At 44.4% G+C, this 17,521-nt stretch overlaps 1 protein-coding gene across 2 annotated transcripts in view; it reads left to right on the top strand.

Moving 5' to 3' along the window:
* Nucleotides 1–16,712, top strand: part of LOC124011537 (transmembrane protein 255A-like) — a 30,398-nt gene extending 13,686 nt beyond the window's left edge. Inside the window, exons 2-9 of one of the 2 annotated variants that reach the window (XM_046324996.1) lie at nucleotides 2,166–2,308; nucleotides 10,175–10,237; nucleotides 10,862–10,951; nucleotides 13,972–14,043; nucleotides 14,229–14,317; nucleotides 15,007–15,169; nucleotides 15,402–15,551; nucleotides 15,838–16,712. In XM_046324996.1, the coding sequence (XP_046180952.1) occupies nucleotides 2,166–2,308; nucleotides 10,175–10,237; nucleotides 10,862–10,951; nucleotides 13,972–14,043; nucleotides 14,229–14,317; nucleotides 15,007–15,169; nucleotides 15,402–15,551; nucleotides 15,838–16,089 (1,022 nt within the window). In that variant the 3' untranslated portion in view covers nucleotides 16,090–16,712. Of the gene's footprint in view, nucleotides 1–2,165; nucleotides 2,309–10,174; nucleotides 10,238–10,861; nucleotides 10,952–13,971; nucleotides 14,044–14,228; nucleotides 14,318–15,000; nucleotides 15,170–15,401; nucleotides 15,552–15,837 lie in introns of both variants that reach the window. The other variant, XM_046324995.1, reaches the window with a different exon arrangement.
* Nucleotides 16,713–17,521: the final 809 nt, after the last annotated feature.

Raw genomic sequence — 17,521 nt, 5'->3', positions numbered from 1 at the left:
GCAGGTAGTAGGCTCTGGTAAATCCTGGCTGGCTGGTGGAACTAGAAGAGACTGGTTGTCGAGCAGATCTGGAAGAGACTGGTTGTCGGGCAGATCTGAAAGAGACTGGTTGTCGGGCAGCGCTGGGCTGACTGGCGGCGCTGGGCAGACTGGCGGCGCTGGGCAGACTGGGAGCACTGGCGGCGCTGGGCAGACTGGGAGCACTGGCCGCGCTGGGCAGACTGGGAGCACTGGCGGCGCTGGGCAGACTGGGAGCACTGGCCGCGCTGGGCAGACTGGGAGCACTGGCCGCGCTGGGCAGACTGGGAGCACTGGCCGCGCTGGGCAGACTGGGAGCACTGGTCGCGCTGGGCAGACTGGGAGCACTGGCCACGCTGGGCAGACTGGGAGCACTGGCCGCGCTGGGCCGACTGGGAGCACTGGTGGCGCTGGACAGACAGGAGACTCCAGCAGCGCAGGAGAGGAGAAAGGCTCTGGCTGCGCTAAACAGGCAGGATACTCCGGCAGCGCAGGAGGGGAGAAAAGCGCTGGCTGCACTGAACAGGCGAGGCGCACTGGAGGCCTGGTGCGTGGTGCTGGAACTGGTGGTACTGGATCGAGGACACGCACAGGAAACCCGGTGCGAGGAGCTGCTACCGGAGGACTGGTGTGTAGAGGTGGCTCTGGATAGACCGGACCGTGCAGGTGCACTGGAGCTCTTGAGCACCGAGCCTGCCCAAGCTTACCTGGCTCGATGCCCACTCTAGCCCGGCCAATAGGAAGGGCTGGTATGTGCCGCACCTGGCTCTGCACCCGCACTGGAAACACTGTGCGCTCCATAGCATAACACGGTGCCTGCCCGGTCTCCCTATCCCAACGGTGAGCACAGGGAGTTTGCGCAGGTCTCCTACCTGGCATAACTATTCTCCCTTCTAGCTGTTTTTCCGGCTTCCAACCGCGTCGCCGTGCTGCCTCCTCATACCTGCGCCTCTCCGCTATCCGCTTCTATTTCTTCCTTGGGACGGCAATATTCTCCCGGCTGCGCCCAGGGTCCTTTACCGTCTAATTCCTCCTCCCATGTCCAAATCTCCAAGTGGTGCAGCCTCTCCCACTGCAACTGCTCTTCACGATTAACAGGGAGAGTAGGCTCAGGTCTGACTCCTGACTCAGCCACTCTCTCTCTGCGCTCTCCCCCGTTACTTTCGGTTTTCGCTCTGCGTCGCCGTGTTTTCCTTTTTGACTCCATTAGCCTGTAGCCCTCTTCGCACTGCTGAAGTGAATCCCAGGCGGGCGCCTGCACTCTCTCTGGGTCGGCCGCCCACCTGTCGATTTCTTCCCACGTCGTATAATCCATGCTTCTGCTGTCCATAACGTCCTCCTTTAGCTCCTGCCAGTTTACACACTGCTCGGTCTGTGAGTGGTGGGTGTTTCTGTAACAGAGTTCGTCTGTTGAATGAAGAGAGTCAGACCGAAATGCAGCGTGTAGGTTACTCATGACTTTAATGAACTGAATCGCGGTACATGAAATAACTGAATACAAAAACAACAGAACGTAACGTGAAACTAATTACAGCCTATCTGGTGAACACTACACAGAGACAGGAACAAACACCCACAAAATACAACGCGAACTCAGGCTACCTAAATACGGTTCCCAATCAGAGACAACGACAAGCACCTGACTCTGATTGAGAATCGCCTCAGGCAGCCAAGCCTAACTAGACACACTCCTAATCATACACAATCCCAATGCTAATAAAACCCCAATACGAAACACAACATATAAACCCATGTCACACCCTGGCCTACCCAAACATATACCAAAAACACAAAATACACTGACCAAGGCGTGACAAAAATTAGGTGACAAAAATATTTATTACATTTTTTTAAGGTACTCTACTCAAAAGGCACTTAATTGGTGGAACGACCCAGCTAACCAAAACACACTCCTGTTGATATTACCCTATCCATTGAAGAGGAGTGCGTAACACAGGAATACTACAGTCAAAATATATTTAAGTACTTTGTTTATTAGTCTACTGTTCATACAATTCAACTAAAATGTTTCATGGCCGGAGTTAAGTTTTCAGGAACATTTTCAGTCGCAAAAACTGATCTGTTAAATGACCTGTATATTGAATGGATATATGAGTATATTGTCTAACGCTGCGCATGTCTTCCAGGATCATTCAAACAGAGGAAACAGAAGTCCATCATGGTCACTGTGATGTTGCTCATTGTGTCTGTGCTCATCCTTGTCTTTGGACTGGCAGCCACCACCAGGACACAGAACATTACTGTCGGTGGCTACTACCCAGGAGTCCTTGTAAGTAGCAGTCTAACATCTTACTGTCTTAGAGACATGTCATACCTCAATGAAAAGAGGGTAACACCACGAATGCATTATGATGCAGTTATAATGCATCGCAAGACTTGTCATGAGTATATGACCCTCTTGCAATGTCTTATAATCATCTCGATCCTGACTACATACCAGCCATTTTGAGTCAGTTGAAATGTTGATACTTAGAGAGACATAACTTGTTACAAGTTTGATTATTATAATACATTATAAAGATTCACACATGCTTATACATTCATACATGCTTATATGTTATTATAATAACAAGTTATAAACAAGACGTTTCTTCACATGAAAAATGCAGTTATTATTTACTATTCTATTCTACTCTAAAGCGTGTTATACCTGCAGACGTCAGGTAAAGTGTTACCGAAAGGGTATTCCATACACTCAAGGGTAATATCCTCTGGCTGATGGAGGCTGTATTGGACCTCATTTTGAGTGATAATTAATGATGGTCTTCATTATTTAGCATTGTTGTCATTAGAGGCTAAAATATATGTGATCACCTATAAAGTGGCTTCAGAGACCCCATCTATATAACCCTCAGCATTCTGCCTCAGGAGAAACTACCTGTGTTGATCCTAGAGACATGATATTCTATAAAATAAGAAGCTCCCTAACAGGAAAAATAAAGTTCCTCGATTATATTCAGTGTGCATGATGACTAGGTTGTCTCTAAGAATAAATCATGTATGGTTATTCATCTGAAAAAGACCAGTGAATCACATTTGAGATAGAAGAATAGGGCAGGTATTGAAGAACAATCTTAACTAGTATAGATCAAGGAAATGTTATTGTGAGACTTGTATTAATAGAGCAGAGACTGGTTGTACTTTCATTACATCATTCTTACTGGGAGATCGATGCCACGAGCATAGATATGGGCCCTGTTTAAATACTTCAGAAATGCATCCAAATCAAAATCACATTTTATTGGTCACATAAACATGGTTAGCAGTGCTTCTAGTTCCGACCATGCAGTAATGTCTAACAATTTCACAACAACTACCTTATACACACAAGTGTAAAGGAATGAATAAGAATATTTACATATAAATATATGGTTGAGCGATGGCCGAACGGCATAGGCAAGATGCAGTAGATGGTATAGAGTGCAGTATATACATATGAGATGAGTAATGTAGGGTATGTAAACATTATATAAAGTGGAATTGTTTAAGTGACTAGTGATACATTTATTACATCCAAGTTCCCGTACCTGGCGTTGATACAGCCCTACAGGATGCTCTCGATTGTGCATCTGTAAAAGTTTGTGAGTGCTTTTGGTTGAAGAGGCGCTGTTGCGCCTTCTTCCCCATGCTGTCTGTGTGGTTAGACCATTTCAGTTTGTCCGTGATGTGTACGCCGAGGAACTTAAAACTTTCCACCTTCTCCACTACTGTCCTGTCGATGTGGATAGGGGGGGGGGTGCTCCCTCTGCTGTTTCCAGAAGTCCTTGCCTTCCTTGAAGTAATCACAGATCTGAATTGGTTGGATTTAGAGTTGCACATTTTGGGGAATATTCAGAGGAGGAAACTTTCTTTGGGAATATATGGGAATTAACGTAAATATATGCAAATGAATATGAATGCAATTTAAAATTGTCACGACTTCCTTCGAAGTCGGTCCCTCTCCTTGTTTGGGCGACGTTCGGCGGTCGACGTCACCGGTCTTCTAGCCATCGCCGATCCACCTTTCATTTCCCATTTGTTTTGTCTTGACTTCCCACACACCTGGTTTCATTCCATCAATTACATGTTGTGTATTTAACCCTCTGTCCCCCCCCCCCCCCATGTCCTTGTCCGGTATTGTTTATTGTAAGTGCTCGTGCACGTTATGTCTGGTGTGCGTCGTGTTTTGTACCCATTTATTGATTGTTATGTTTTGATCTTTTTATGAATAAACTGCACCGTTGCTCTCCTGCGTCTGACTTCTCTGCCGCCAGTATGCACCCCTTACAAAAATGTAGATGTTTTTAGCATTGGATATATTTACAATATCATATGGAGACAGAAACATAAACCTTTTACCTCATCATAGGTAGACATAATTACAAATGATTAAATCCTTCCAATAGATATATACAGTGCCTTGCGAAAGTATTCGGCCCCCTTGAACTTTGCGACATTTCAGGCTTCAAACATAAAGATATAAAACTGTATTTTTTTGTGAAGAATCAACAACAAGTGGGACACAATCATGAAGTGGAACAACATTTATTGGATATTTCAAACCTTTTTAACAAATCAAAAACTGAAAAATTGGGCGTGCAAAATTATTCAGCCCCTTTACTTTCAATGCAGCAAACTCTCCAGAAGTTCAGTGAGGATCTCTGAATGATCCAATGTTGACCTAAATGACTAATGATGATAAATTACAATCCACCTGTGTGTAATCAAGTCTCCGTATAAATGCACCTGCACTGTGATAGTCTCAGAGGTCTGTTAAAAGCGCAGAGAGCATCATGAAGAACAAGGAACACACCAGGCAGGTCCGAGATACTGTTGTGAAGAAGTTTAAAGCTAGATTTGGATACAAAAAGATTTGCCAAGCTTTAAACATCCCAAGGAGCACTGTGCAAGTGATCATATTGAAATGGAAGGACTATCAGACCACTGCAAATCTACCAAGACCTGGCCATCCCTCTAAACTTTCAGCTCATACAAGGAGAAGACTGATCAGAGATGCAGCCAAGAGGCCCATGATCACTCTGGATGAACTGCAGAGATCTACAGCTGAGGTGGGAGACTCTGTTCATAGGACAACAATCAGTCGTATATTGCACAAATCTGGCCTTTATGGAAGAGTGGCAAGAAGAAAGCCATTTCTTAAAGATATCCATAAAAAGTGTTGTTTAAAGTTTGCCACAAGCCACCTGGGAGACACACCAAACATGTGGAAGAAGGTGCTCTGGTCAGATGAAACCAAAATTGAACTTTTTGTCAACAATGCAAAACGTTATGTTTGGCGTAAAAGTAACACAGCTCATCACCCTGAACACACCATCCCCACTGTCAAACATGGTGGTGGCAGCATCATGGTTTGGGCCTGCTTTTCTTCAGCAGGGACAGGGAAGATGGTTCAAATTGATGGGAAGATGGATGGAGCCAAATACAGGACCATTCTGGAAGAAAACCTGATGGAGTCTGCAAAACACCTGAGACTGGGACGGAGATTTGTCTTCCAACAAGACAATGATCCAAAACATAAAGTAAAATCTACAATGGAATGGTTCAAAAATAAACATATCCAGATGTTAGAATGGCCAAGTTAAAGTCCAGACCTGAATCCAATCGAGAATCTGTGGAAAGAACTGAAAACTGCTGTTCACAAATGCTCTCCATCCAACCTCACTGAGCTCGAGCTGTTTTGCAAGGAGGAATGGGAAAAAATGTCAGTCTCTCGATGTGCAAAACTGATAGAGACATACCCCAAGCGACTTACAGCTGTAATCGCAGCAAAAGGTGGCGCTACAAAGTATTAACTTAAGGGGGCTGAATAATTTTGCACGCCCAATTTTTCCGTTTTTGATTTGTTAAAAAAGTTTGAAATATCCAATAAATGTCGCTCCACTTCATGATTGTGTCCCACTTGTTGTTGATTCTTCACAAAAAAATACAGTTTTATATGTTTATGTTTGAAGCCTGAGATGTGGCAAAAGGTCGCAAAGTTCAAGGGGGCCGAATACTTTCGCAAGGCACTGTATATAATAAAAATGTTATGAATTGAACTTTAATTAAATGAGTTGACTCTTCATGGGATGATTTCTTTTGAATGATCCCCAATGATCCATTGCATCTCCCAAAAATGTTTTCAATATACATCTGTAAAATTATAGTCTAGAAACTAAAGCTTTCATTGTCTTCCTCTCATGCTTCCATGTCTTCTCCCTGGACCTCCTCAATGTCCACCTCTTGAACATCTTCACTGAATATCTTCACTATCAGGCTTCATCTTCACTGTCATTTTCCAACCTTGTTGAGGATGGCTCGTTGTCAGGCTCACAAAGCCTCAAATTTGCCCAGATGGCCACCAATTTTCCAGCCCTTGTATTGGTCAGTCTGTTGCGTGCTTTGGTGTGTGTGTTCCCAAACAAGGACCAGTTGCGCTCTGAGGCGGCTGATGTTGGTTAGATTTGGAGGAGGATGGAGGCAACAGGGGAAAGAGCCTCAGATCCACAAAGTCCCTTCCACCAGGTGGCTGATCAGATATGTTGGCATCTCCATCCCAAATCCCGTATTTTGGAAGTATACTTCGCCAGACTGCCAAGAATCTTGCCCTTATCCAGGCCAAGGTGGCGAGACACGGTATTAATGACACCATAGGCCTCGTTGTTCTCTGCACCAGACAGGATGCTCTTGTACGCTGCAGAGTGGCTTCAGGCAGAGGTCTTCACGCCTTTTGATGTATTTCAGAACTGCAGTTTCCTCTGCTTGGAACAACAGTGAAGTTGGCATGGCAGTACGGATTTCTTCTCTTACATCTGAAAGTGGAGTCTGAACACCAGACAGGGTGGCACTGTCTCCCTAAATCCATCAATGGCTACCTCTATAGATTTCAGGCTGCTTACCACTCTCTCCCAAAATACATCATCCAGGAGGATCCTCTTGATGGGGCTGTCCATATCGGCAGACTGCGATATGGCCATTTCTTGGAGAGACTCCTTCCCCTCCAGGAGACTATCAAACATGATGATAACACCATCCCCACAGATGTTGCTGGGCAGCTTCAATGTGGCGCTTTATTCTTCTCACTTTGCTTGGTGAGGTAGATTGCTGCTATAACTTGATTGCCCTTCACATACCTAACCGTTTCCTTGTAGAGTGTATCCATTGTTTTCAGTGCCATGATGTCCTTGAGGAGCAGATTCAATGCATTAGCAGCACAGCTAATGGGTGTGATGTGAGGTAGGACTCCTCCACTTTATACCAAGCAGCCTTCATGTTCACAGCATTGTCTGTCACCAGTGCAAATACTTTCTGTGGTCCAAGGTCATTGATGACTGCCTTCAGCTCATATGCAATGTAGAGACCAATGTGTCTGTTGTCCCTTGTGTCTGTGCTCTTGTAGAATACTGGTTGGGGGGTGGAGATGTAGTCAATTATTCCTTGCCCACAAACATTTTACCACCCATCAGAGATTAATGCTATACAGTCTGCTTTCTCTGCTTGACCTTCACTTGAACTCTGTTTGTACTCTGCATCCAGCAAATGAGTAGATAAAGCATGTCTGGTTGGAGGGGTGTATGATGGGAGAAGAACATTCAGAAATCTCTTCCAAAATACATTGCCTGTGAGTATCAGAGGTGAACCAGTTGCATACACAGCTCGAGCAAAACCTTCATCAGTATTTCTCTGACTACGTTCCTCCATTGAGTCCAAAAAAAATTCTGATTCCAGGAGGACCATGAGCTGTTGCTATCAACAAGGTATCTGATTCATCATTTTCATCTCAAATATAGGTAGAGTGAATTTTGTCAGAGGTTGCTTGTTGTGAGCACTGAGGGAACTTTATGCACTTGGCCAGATGATTCTGCATCTTTGTTGCATTCTTCACATATGATTTGGCACAGTATTTGCAAATGTACACAGCTTTTCCTTCTATATTAGGTGCAGTGAAATGTCTCCACACATCAGATAGTGCCCATGGCATTTTCACGTGAAGATTAGAAAAAAATGAGTAAAAATATCCCAAATACAATTCCATGTACAGATAAATAGTTAAGTAGTTAGGATAAACACGTCCTTTGTAAGATACATGTTTTAAAATAAAACATGGAAATGGGTGAATTAACACTCAGTTAGCAGACTTAAGCAAGCTAAAACCCACATGATGGCAAAAACTAGCTAGTTTTGATTTAAACACACGTTTCTGTAGGCTACTATTTACTCATTCACAAAAAATCATGTATGTCATATAAAATATATTCACCCCACCCAGTATTGAAATCAAAATTTACCAGAAAGCATGTAGTCCTTGGCTCAGACAGTGTAGTAGTGTGGGCTCAATAGCATCTCATTAGTGTGGAAGATCATGAGAATCAGCTGTATATATGATGGAAGAGTGCACTGCACATGTGATGGAAGAATGCACTGTGCATGCAGAGGGTTGCAATTCCCTTGAATTGGGGACAGTTTAACCAAAATATGCCACAAAAGCTAGAATTGCCTTATGTGTATCCCACAATGACAGTTCACTGTTGTAAGCTAACTTTTTTGATGAATTTAAGCAAAATTCCCAGGCTTAACTACCCATGGAACATGTCCGGAAAAATTATGTAATATTAGCGGAAAGTTTCCGACCCTTTGCAACCCTAGTTGGATTGATGAGAGTAATAGGGTGATGATCTTGGACACCTATGCTATCATTTATAGATCTAAGCATATGTAAATGACGCCACAATGCTTGCTTAGCAAGTACCACTTCCTCCCGATTCGGCCCATACCTGGCGCAAACTGTGACCTCTGCCTTGCTAGCATATGTCACCGCCCTCCTGAAGCGTCTTACCAGTCCACGCCATGTGAAATGCTAGCTATTCACTGGCGCAAGTGGGGACATTTTAGGCTGAGGAGTAAGTTTCACATCCCCATGTGCAACATCCACTGCTCAAACATAATCAACAGCGACCCCGGTGTTGAGCTGAGTGCAACTGTAGACCTGGGTCACGGCACCACTGTAAAGGAAGTCATGCTGCTTGCTTAAAGCCTTAACAACGTCACACTGTGCGACGTTACCAAATTACAATCTTGATCTCAACCTGGCCAGATTGTAAGATTTGCTTCAAATGTGTTCTGTCGACACATTCTGTGATTTGCTTGTGACGCTACGTCAGCCAACGTAGGCTACGTCAACTGCAGCAGTGTATTTGATCTGCACATGTGCCAGCAGCGCATGTCTCACTCTATGCTTATGCGTAAGTGAAGTGAATTCGGAAAAACCTAAATAAATAGTTTTCACATACAAACTTTATATGTTCGAACTCAGAATCAAATAGGCTTTCCCAATGGTAAAACATTTATTTTGATTGGACATTTTGTGCATTTATCCCATCAGGTAGCCTATTTCAGATGTTATGTAAACAGGAAGTTTTAGGGAAATATTTAAATCAAACTATTATATTAATCTGACTATACTCAGTGTCGGCAGTGTTCCTATTGGTTAGTCACCGGGATCGTAACACCAGCCACACACTACACGATAAAGGCAAAAAAGTTGGATGCTACTAGAACCTTTTCGCTACTTAATCAGACCTAGACCCTGTCACACTGAACAAGACAAGACGTACAACGATTGTTTACGACCTAAGAATTTGCCCACAACGTGGTCTGAGAAGTCAAAATCATGGCATAAATTAGGCTAAAATCGTACAGTTTGCAAAGGCCTTTATCAAGTACCACTTCCTCCCAATTCAGCCCATACCTGGCACGAACTCGGGACCTCTGCCTTGCTAGTACACGTGACTGCCCTCCTGAAGCGTCTTACCAGTTAGTGCCGCTCAAATATCTAGCTATTCATTGGCGCAAGCGGGGACACTTCAGGCTGAGGAGTAAGTTTCACATCCACATTACATGTGCTACACTTAGGTCAAGGAAACATTTCTACAGAATTTGAACTTGGTCATTTTCTATCACAATAATTGGGATTGATTATTTCCGGGGAAAAGTAATTTGGGTGAACTAAATAGAAAGACCATTTCCTGATCCTGAATGAGTCAACAGAAATTAAGTGTTGTGTTCTATTCGCTGTTGGTCTTTATTACCATTCAAATTAATTTCCCATTTAGTCTGGTTCGACTGGTGACCTAACAACATTGTGCTCTTTTTTCAGCTGGGCCTAGGCTCCTTTCTCGGAATCATCGGAGCCCATTTGATAGAAAATAAGAGGCAGATGGTAAGAGTATTTATATTATGCCTGCGCTTCCATATTAGTTTCTATGCCACACCTCTATAGCTCTCTGCAGACAAACACCGCCAATAACCCAATTCAATTCGTTAAGCTACAATCACTTGGCAATGATAGACTACACCCAAATTGTGGTCTTCATGTGGCATGGGCACAGAAACACTGCTACCTTCTCTAGCAGAATGTCACAGTTGGCTCACAGGGATTTTAGCATGGCTGTCAGAACATGTATCTTAGGGCTTCTTGCGAGATGGATCCAGAAATAATCATGTGTAAGAGGAGGGGGACAGATGTCCACGCAAGAATGTATGGACGGAACAGCAGATGAGAGCCGTGGGGTGTTGCCAGGGGCGTAGCTACTCCCCCTAGCTCCCGAAATGAAGAATGAGTGTGTAGCTTGTCAGCCTTTACACACAAAAACTGGATGAGGAGCAAACAGCTAACAGTAGACAACAAACATCCAATTAGATGCAGAACAACAAACACAATGATTTATTCATGGAATGTTCATGGAATATTTCCCTTGATTTGACTTTGCTATGGAAGATAATAAGACAAAGGTCCGAGTGGATAACACTTTGCTTCTCTCGTCACTCTTTGTGTGTCTTCCAGCTGGTGGTGTCCATTATGTTCATCAGTTTCGGAGTGGTGGCTGCCTTCTGCTGTGCCATTGTGGATGGGGTGTTTGCAGCAAGACACATTGTGAGTACCAGTAACAAACACAGCGAGTAAGCCAAGTTCTAAGCAGCAATCATACAGAAGACAGATGCACAGATACCATGCAGTCATATGGAATGTCACTGTTTCAGTGTTATTACATAGTAACCCCACCAATAACTGATTTAATATAGAATCTGACCATTGCCACTTGATGACATCATTGTTTTGTACCTTTTCAATTTTCCATGAGAAATTATTGTTTACATACAGGTTACTTACGCATAGATTATGATACAAGTTCATTTGCATCTTGTGTTGTTGGAGTGTACTCTGCTGGTGTGGTTGATGCTGTTCAAATCAAATCTAAGTTTATTTGTCACGTGCGCCGAATACAACCGGTGTAGACTTTACAGTGAAATGCTTACTTACAGGCTCTAACCAATAGTGCAAAAAAAGGTGTTAGGTGAACAATAGGTAAGTAAAGAAATTAAACAACAGTAAAAAGACAGGCTATATACAGTAGCGAGGCTACATACAGACAATCAGTCAGGAGGATTGAGGTAGTATGTACATGTAGATATGGTTAAAGTGACTATGCATATATGATGAACAGAGAGTAGCAGTAGCGTAAAAGAGGGGTTGGTGGGTGCAGATAAACAATGCAGATAGCCCGGTTAGCCAATTCTGAGGGAGCACTGGTTGGTCGGCCCAATTGAGGTAGTATGTACATGAATGTATAGTTAAAGTGACTATACATATATGATAAACAGAGAGTAGCGGCAGTGTAAAAAGAGGGGTTCGGGGGGGGGGGGACACAATGCAAATAGTCCAGGTACCCATTTGATTACCTGTTCAGGAGTCTTATTGCTTGGGGGTAAAAATTGTTGAGAAGCCTTTTTGTCCTAGACTTGGCACTCCGGTACCGCTTGCCATGCGGTAGTAGAGAGAACAGTCTATGACTGGGGTGGCTGGGGTCTTTGACAATTTTTAGGGCCTTCCTCTGACACCGCTTGGTGTAGAGGTCCTGGATGGCAGGCAGCTTAGCCCCAGTGATGTACTGGGCCGTACGCACTACCCCCTGTAGTGCCTTGCGGTCAGAGGCCGAGCAATTGCCGTACCAGGCAGTGATGCAACCAATCAGGATGATCTCGATGTTGCAGCTGTAGAACCTTTTGAGGATCTCAGGACCCATACCAAATCTTTTTAGTTTCCTGAGGGGAATAGGCTTTGTCGTGCCCTCTTCACGACTGTCTTGGTGTGTTTGGACCATTCTAGTTTGTTGTTGATGTGGACACCGAGGAACTTGAAGCTCTCAACCTGCTCCACTACAGCCCCGTCGATGAGAATGGGGGTGTGCTCGGTCCTCCTTTTCCTGTTGTCCACAATCATCTCCTTAGTCTTGGTTACGTTGAGGGATAGGTTGTTATTCTGTCACCACACGGCCAGGTCTCTGACCTCCTCCCTATAGGCTGTCTCGTCGTTGTCAGTGATCAGGCCTACCACTGTTGTGTCGTCTGCAAACTTAATGATGGTGTTGGAGTCGTGCCTGGCCATGCAGTCGTGGGTGAACAGGGATTACAGGAGGGGACTGAGCACGCACCCCTGGGGAGCTCCAGTGTTGAGGATCATAGTGGCAGATGTGTTGCTACCTAAATCAAATCAAATCAAATTGTATTTGTCACATACACATGGTTAGCAGATGTTAATGCGAGTGTAGCGAAATGCTTGTGCTTCTAGTTCAATGCAGTGATAACCAACAAGTAATCTAACTAACAATTCCAAAACTACTGTCTTATACACAGTGTAAGGGGATAAGGAATATGTACATAAGGATATATGAATGAGTGATGGTACAGAGCAGCATACGGTAGATGGTATCGAGTACAGTATATACATATGAGATGAGTATGTAGACAAAGTAAACAAAGTGGCATAGTTAAAGTGGCTAGTGATACATGTATTACATAAGGATGCAGTCGATGATGTAGAGTACAGTATATACATATGCATATGAGGTGAATAATGTAGGGTAAGTAACATTATATAAGGTAGCATTGTTTAAAGTGGCTAGTGATATATTTACATCATTTCCCATCAATTCCCATTATTAAAGTGGCTGGAGTTGGGTCAGTGTCAATGACAGTGTGTTGGCAGCAGCCACTCAATGTTAGTGGTGGCTGTTTAACAGTCTGATGGCCTTGAGATAGAAGCTGTTTTTCAGTCTCTCGGTCCCAGCTTTGATGCACCTGTACTGACCTCGCCTTCTGGATGATAGCGGGGTGAACAGGCAGTGGTTCGGGTGGTTGATGTCCTTGATGATCTTTATGGCCTTCCTGTAACATCGGGTGGTGTAGGTGTCCTGGAGGGCAGGTAGTTTGCCCCCGGTGATGCGTTGTGCAGACCTCACTACCCTCTGGAGAGCCTTACGGTTGAGGGCGGAGCAGTTGCCGTACCAGGCGGTGATACAGCCCGCCAGGATGCTCTCGATTGTGCATCTGTAGAAGTTTGTGAGTGCTTTTGGTGACAAGCCAAATTTCTTCAGCCTCCTGAGGTTGAAGAGGCGCTGCTGCGCCTTCTTCACGACGCTGTCAGTGTGAGTGGACCAATTCAGTTTGTCTGTGATGTGTATGCCGAGGAACTTAAAACTTGCTACCCTCTCCACTACTGTTCCATCGATTTGGATAGGGGGGTGTTCCCTCTGCTGTTTCCTGAAGTCCTACCCTCACCACCTGGGGGCAGCCCGTCAGGAAGTCCAGGATCCAGTTGCAGAGGGAGGTGTTTAGTCCCAGGATCCTTAGTTTAGTGATGGTACTTAGTGATGGTACTATGGTGTTGACCGCTGAGCTGTAGTCAATGAATAGCATTTTCACATAAGTGTTCCTTTTGTCCAGGTGGGAAAGGGCAGTGTGAAGTGTAATAGAGATTGCATCATATGTGGATCTGTTTGGGCGGTATGCAAATTGCAGTGGGTCTTGGGTCTACTGCTGTTGTTTCTTTACTGATGTGTAAAACCTAATCAGTAGAATAAAATGTGGATATAATGACTTTGTGTTGCACCCCAGGACCTTAGACCCTACTACGCCGGTCGCTGTGATTTCCACGCCAATTCCAAACCCTCTGTTGATTATGAAGATGTGAGTGCACACTTCATTCCTGTTGACCTCATATCACCATTTTAGTTGAAAAGTTGCCTTAAAGTTGTTTAAATGTTGCCTTAGAGTTGAAAATCCATCAGTTTCACATAATATAGACCCATTTGCTTTACCATGACCCATTTGCTTTACCATGTCATAACAGTGACTATCTGTGTTAAATCTAGGTTCACTGCCAGACAGCATCCCGGGCTACTTGTAATTTACGTGTGAAATCCAATACCTGTTACTGCTGTGACCTCTACAACTGTGGCAAGTGAGTTTGCTAAGCCTCCTTTGCAAATTCCTATCATTAGAGGATTGTTTTGATTATTTTTCTGCCTGAGGGGCAGCTAAACTCAGCTCAATTGATTGATTATTTACTTGTTTGCCTCAAATGTATACACTTGTTGTTTTAGTGTCTTTTTAGTAGCTTTAAGGTCAGCACTGCTTATGTTTCAGAGAACACCTTCTTTTGGGACATGTGAATAAAGATGTTTTGAAATTTTTTAGGAAAACGTCCATGATTTAGAAATAGGTCCCTTTCTTTTAGCCCCTTATGAAACATTATTGTTGGTGTGGTTGATTTTAAGAGTAAGAGTCTTCCTGCTTGGAATCCACCATGGAAATGATTGGATGCCCTGCCCTCACTCCTACATGAATACCAATCCTCATACCCGTTTCCCCCAACTCTCTCTCTCTCTAGTAGCTGTAGCTACAGTAATTCCCCATTTCCAACTTGATTTGAAACTGTCATCTGTTTTACAACCAAAGGTGCACTTGTGTTAATTTCTATGTTGTTGATTTGGGATTTATGCTTGCCTGTCATTTGTCACAATGAATGTCGTAGGCATTACACATTTCTCTTTAGCCTTGCATCTCAATAAGGTGGTTCTTACTTCTGTCTGTCTTTACTCTTTCTCCTCCCTGATCTCGTCCACCCACCTCTCTCACACACTGGCCCAGCCGTGTGGAGCTTATGGGGGGCTACCATGAGTACACGGAGGTGGGGAGCTGCGAGGACGTGGTGCACCTCCACCACCTGCTATGGTCCGCCATCATTCTCAACATTGTCGCTCTCTTCCTGGGCATCATTACTGCCGGCGTGCTAGGAGGTTTCAAGGACTTGGTGAGATGAGAAGCAGGGTTGTATTTATTAGGGCACATCCTAGCATAACGTTTTAAGGTGTTTTTCAACAGACAAAAGGAAAGCAAGCGGTTATTATTCGACAAGTCCAGTTACCCCCCCCCGGAATGCAAATTCTCAATATATGTGGCCCTTATTGTTGCCCTTTGTGACGTGCACACACCATGAACCACAGGTATCAGTATTGCCCATTATTTTTTTGTGTTTTGGACAGACGCCCATGTTGACCCCTGACTCGTGTGAATCAGAGCCCCTTCCTGCAGCCTCTTTCCCCTTAGAGTTTCCAGCTCCCAGCACCCCCTCATTCAACTCCTACCTCAACACTGCCCCCTACCTGCCACCCTACACTGCCTACGACCTGCAGGTAATATACTACTAATACCCATCATACATTATCCCCCACATAGCCACAACTAACATGAATAATGCATTAGGACTGAAGACTAACTTGAACTATGTGTTGGTAAGTCAAAATTTTTAGGAGATCACACATTTATGTCAATGGTAAATATGCACAAATTCAAGTTACACTGGTGGATTTCAAGTTAAGATTCTGTCCTTACTGCTTGATCATAGGATGAGTACTGTACAAACTCAAGTCATCTGTCTTGTTTTAACTCTGGCTCATCTTCTCCCTCCCTTCTCCTCAGGGCTCCAGCATGATGTTCCCTGACTCTTCTGGCCTGTCTGATGACTCCCAGTCAGGGGCTAGCCGCATAGGGGCCAGCCGCATGTGGCCCACCCTGGTCCCCCCCAAGCTACTCTCCCCCTTACTCCCCCCCACGATGAGAAGCCCCCACCATACAGCCCCTAGGAGAGTGGCTGGTCCTGGGAAAGAACAGGGGAGGGCATCCAGCATCGTCTCCTCTTTTGCCAGCTGCAGTAACAACAATGGGCATTGATAGGTGTTGGTGGGCCTTTAATATTAACCTGTTTGAAAGAGAGCTGCTGCTACATCTGGTGCTCCATACCGTTCTAAAGCAGCCAAGCCTTCCTGGGCTTTGTTGGGTGTACAGAGACAAGGAGTTACTGGAAGAAAAAAATAGCATGCGTCACTAATGTGACTAGAAGCCCGTGCCATTTGTCATAGGAGGGCTGCAAGGTTCATTCATCCCCCAATAAGTATAGCCTGTTAGGATTCAGTTCAGCCCAACCTGGATGGTGTGGCAGATATAACAAGATGCTGCTTGCCCAACACGCTTTTCTCAGCAGACTCTCTGTCGATGCCAGTTCGCTCCCTACATCTTTCCCTTGGCCCTAACTATTCTATGTTTGCAGGGGTCTGGATAGGTATAAACAGTGTAATGGGGGATGTAAACACCCTACCATTTACACCTTAAAGTTATGCCAACATCGAAGAGTTAGAGCCAAGGTGCGAATCGAAAACAAGCTTACCTCGCTCAAGACACCAGGACTGCCTACAGTCGTGGCCAAAAGTTTTGAGAATGACACAAATATTAATTTCCACAAAGTTTGCTGATTCAGTGTCTTTAGATATTTTTGTCAGATGTTACTATGGAATACTGAAGTATAATTACAAGCATTTCATAAGTGTAAAAGGCTTTTATTGACAATTACATGAAGTTGATGCAAAGAGTCAATATTTGCAGTGGTGACCCTTCTTTTTCAAGACCTCTGCAATCTGCCCTGGCATGCTGTCAATTAACTTCTGGGCCACAGCCTGACTGATGGCAGCCTATTCTTGCATAATCAATGCTTGGAATTTGTCAGAATTTGTGGGTTTTTGTTTGTCCATCTGCCTCTTGAGGATTGACCACAAGTTCTCAATGGGATTAAGGTCTGGGGAGCCTCCTGGCCATGGACCCAAAATATTGATGTTTTGTTCCCCGAGCCACTTAGTTATCACTTTTGCCTTATGTCAAGGTGCTCCATCATGCTGGAAAATGCAATGTTCGTCACCAAACTGTTCCAGGATGGTTGGGAGAAGTTGCTCTCGGAGGATGTGTTGGTACCATTCTTTATTCATGGCTGTGTTCTTAGGCAAAATTGTGAGTGAGCTCACTCCCTTGGCTGAGAAGCAACCCCACACATGAATGGTCTAAAGATGCTTTACTTTTGGCATGGCATGGTAGCGCCATAGCTGACAGAGGAAGAACAATGATTCCAAGCACCACCCTTCTTTTTAAGCTTCCAGTCTGTTATTCGACCTCAATCAGCATGACAGAGTGATCTCCATCCTTGTCCTCGTCAACACTCACACCTGTGTTAACGAGAGAATCACTGACATGATGTCAGCTGGTCCTTTTGTGGCAGGGCTGGGCTGAAATGCAGTGGAAATGTTTTGGGGGGATTCAGTTCATTTGCATGGCAAAG

This window comes from Oncorhynchus gorbuscha, linkage group LG23, assembly GCF_021184085.1.
Source record: "Oncorhynchus gorbuscha isolate QuinsamMale2020 ecotype Even-year linkage group LG23, OgorEven_v1.0, whole genome shotgun sequence".
Lineage (NCBI taxonomy): Eukaryota > Metazoa > Chordata > Actinopteri > Salmoniformes > Salmonidae > Oncorhynchus > Oncorhynchus gorbuscha.
Note: the sequence above shows the minus strand (reverse complement) of the source record. Positions and strands in the feature narration are given on the sequence as shown.